This window comes from Trypanosoma theileri (assembly GCF_002087225.1).
Source record: "Trypanosoma theileri isolate Edinburgh chromosome Unknown TM35_Tth_5_V1, whole genome shotgun sequence".
Taxonomy (NCBI): Eukaryota; Euglenozoa; class Kinetoplastea; order Trypanosomatida; family Trypanosomatidae; genus Trypanosoma; species Trypanosoma theileri.
The window spans coordinates 22,102-24,582 of record NW_021639847.1 but is presented as its reverse complement, the minus strand read 5'-3'; the positions used below and the strand labels follow the sequence as shown (position 1 = coordinate 24,582).

Below are 2,481 nucleotides of genomic sequence, written 5' to 3'. Positions count from 1 at the left end.
GCTATACGAAGGTTTACGGAGACTCCTCAAAATAATTCCCGCAAATAATCCAACGCCATGCAGGGTCTCCATTTTCACGGACTCACTCTCTCTTCTCACGGCACCGGAAACAGGCCCACTGACCGTAAAAGACCCATTACTACGCCTCCTGTGGAACCTGATCCTTCAAGTGCAACGTCGCAAGGCCCGCATACGACTACAATTTATCTTTGGCCACTGCGGTGTAGTGAAAAATGAAAAATGCGACACAGAAGCCAAAAAAGAAGCTACAGAACTACCACAAAGAACTGATACTTGGATCACAGATATAATAGCCCACGCTAAACGAATACTTAAGGGAGAGGACACGCCCCCTCCCTCCCATAGATCAAAAATCACTGGATCCTGGGACACCACCAAAGACAACCCGGAACTCACTGGAGAAGAAGAAACAGCCCTAGCACGTTTTCGCACAGGTGCTTCGCATCGCTATGGCTGGTTGCTGCGTAAGATACAAACCCATATTCCTCCTGGTTGTCGATGGTGTAATCCCCAAAAAGTCAGCACGCCGACACCCACCGTTCCACCTAGCCAAAAAAGACCGCACTATGCACTAAACAAAGCAACAGACCCTGCCACCTGCACTGAATGTGGGACACAATACTCATGCAGGAACACCGCAGTAGTACATATGGTCAACAAACACATGGGTTCAAGAGAGCTGACGCGCTCTGGAAGATCAAATTCCCCCATGAGCCACCTCCGCCGGACATCCCGCCAGAACCTGCGACAACCTCACAACCCCCACCTCCGGCTACAACGTTACCCCAGACCAATTCGCCTATAGCAAAACACTCCTGTTTGCCTGCAGTACATGTAAACGAACATTTCCGCTTCAAAATGGATTAACGCGCCACCTTAGATACATGCACAATGTCACATGCCATGTCCCAGAGAGAAAACGCCTGCGAGCCGACGAACCACCGATACCACCAGAAGAATCAGCATTTCCCTATGACAAATGTGATATGATAGCGCGATCTAAAACAGGCCTTAAATCCCATATTAGAGCGAAACATCCTGAGAACCCCAAAAAAGACGCACCCCGCACCCAACTCATTCCCCAACCTGCTTCACTATGATGCGAATTCTGCCTCCGCGACTTCGGCAACATTGGAGCTCTCGCCTGCCACAAAAAGTTTAAACATCCACCTGGAACTCCAATTCTGCCAGCAACAATACAGGTAACGTTTCCACGCAATCAAAAACGCCAACGAGATACGTCGCCACCAGAGCGTGAGAGAGCCGTGAAAAAGTCCAATGCGGAGTATGCCAGAAGTTCTACGCCCACCTAGCCTCCCTCGCAATCCACTGCAGAAAATTCCATGAAGGAGAAGGAATGCCAACAAAAAACGAATTCCACCAATGCACGATACAAAACAACGAAAACAAGAGACCTTTCGGCATTAGTCTGTCCCTCATGCAGTCGTCAGTGTGTATGAGTAAGTCAGGCCTAACTCTACATCGAATGTCACGACACGGGTATCAACCTATTCGCGCGCACACCAGCCAACGCGACGAATGCGAAGAAACAGCTCTGCATCTCTTGAGTTGCCCTGCTATTCAGCCAATGCGAGTTCAATTTGCGATAGTTGATGATGTACCCCTGAAGAAACTATGTTTTTCTAAGCGGTTAGCACAGTTCCTTATTGCGGTGGAGCGGAACTACATTATGCCAGAGTTTTCACAACCAATAAATCTTTACGTAGCTTACCTTCCCACCTCTCTAAAATCAGCGACGAGCTCGAATATGGAAACCCTGATAGAAGAGTAAGCTCAAGGCGTCTGCCGCCGACCAAAGAAGCAATAAAATAAATAGGAGTTCATTGAGGTCAATCTATTATAAAAAACCCAAAATAACAAAATATAATAACAAAAGGAGACTTGAGGACGGGTTCAGGGTAAGAACAGTGAGAGTAGAGAGATCTGGTGGAGTTTACTCGATCAGATTTCTCGTAGACTGGTTCTCTCGAATGAGAACGGGCTACAACAAAAAATCATATTACAAGATCTTGAGGATCCTATAAAACAAGGGATCTTCTTCTTCGGAGCCACCCATAAGTCAGTAATTAGGTGCTTTACGGTGTACGGCTGATAGCCGTACCATTGGAATAATATCCATAAAGAGACGAAGAACAGAAAGAATAAGCGTGGGGGTGGTGTGGGGTCCTTTTTGGGTGTGTGGTGGAAGGGGATATGTTTGATATTACCCTCCTAATACACACCATGGAGTAAAGGACGTGTCCGTTTGGGTGGGTGTTTTTATTTTTTTTTTTGCTGATAATGCAGTGGGAGAAGAAGAGGAGGTGAATTGGCATTCTGAGGGAAAAATAAAATAGTAGTAATAAGGATAAATAAAGAGGTAATATGTGTGAGAGAGAGTAATTGTGTGTTGCCTCTGTTTGTAAAGAGTGGCATGGTATTACAGTGATGTATGCAGTC

The 2,481-nt window shown here is 46.4% G+C and overlaps 2 protein-coding genes across 2 annotated transcripts; both read left to right on the top strand.

Moving 5' to 3' along the window:
* Nucleotide 1: 1 nt before the first annotated feature.
* Nucleotides 2–826, top strand: TM35_000051050 (Tbingi protein; the record flags this gene model as incomplete). The annotated part of the gene is made up of 1 exon (XM_029022760.1): nt 2–826. A coding segment is annotated over one exon (825 nt), but the record flags the coding sequence as incomplete, so codon positions are not given.
* A 681-nt stretch (nt 827–1,507) lies between these two features.
* On the top strand, nt 1,508–1,813 carry TM35_000051040 (Tbingi protein; the record flags this gene model as incomplete). Its single annotated transcript, XM_029022759.1, has 1 exon — nt 1,508–1,813. The coding sequence occupies one exon, from the start codon at nt 1,508–1,510 to the stop codon at nt 1,811–1,813; it is 306 nt and encodes a 101-aa protein (XP_028885574.1).
* Between the last annotated feature and the right edge of the window lie 668 nt (nt 1,814–2,481).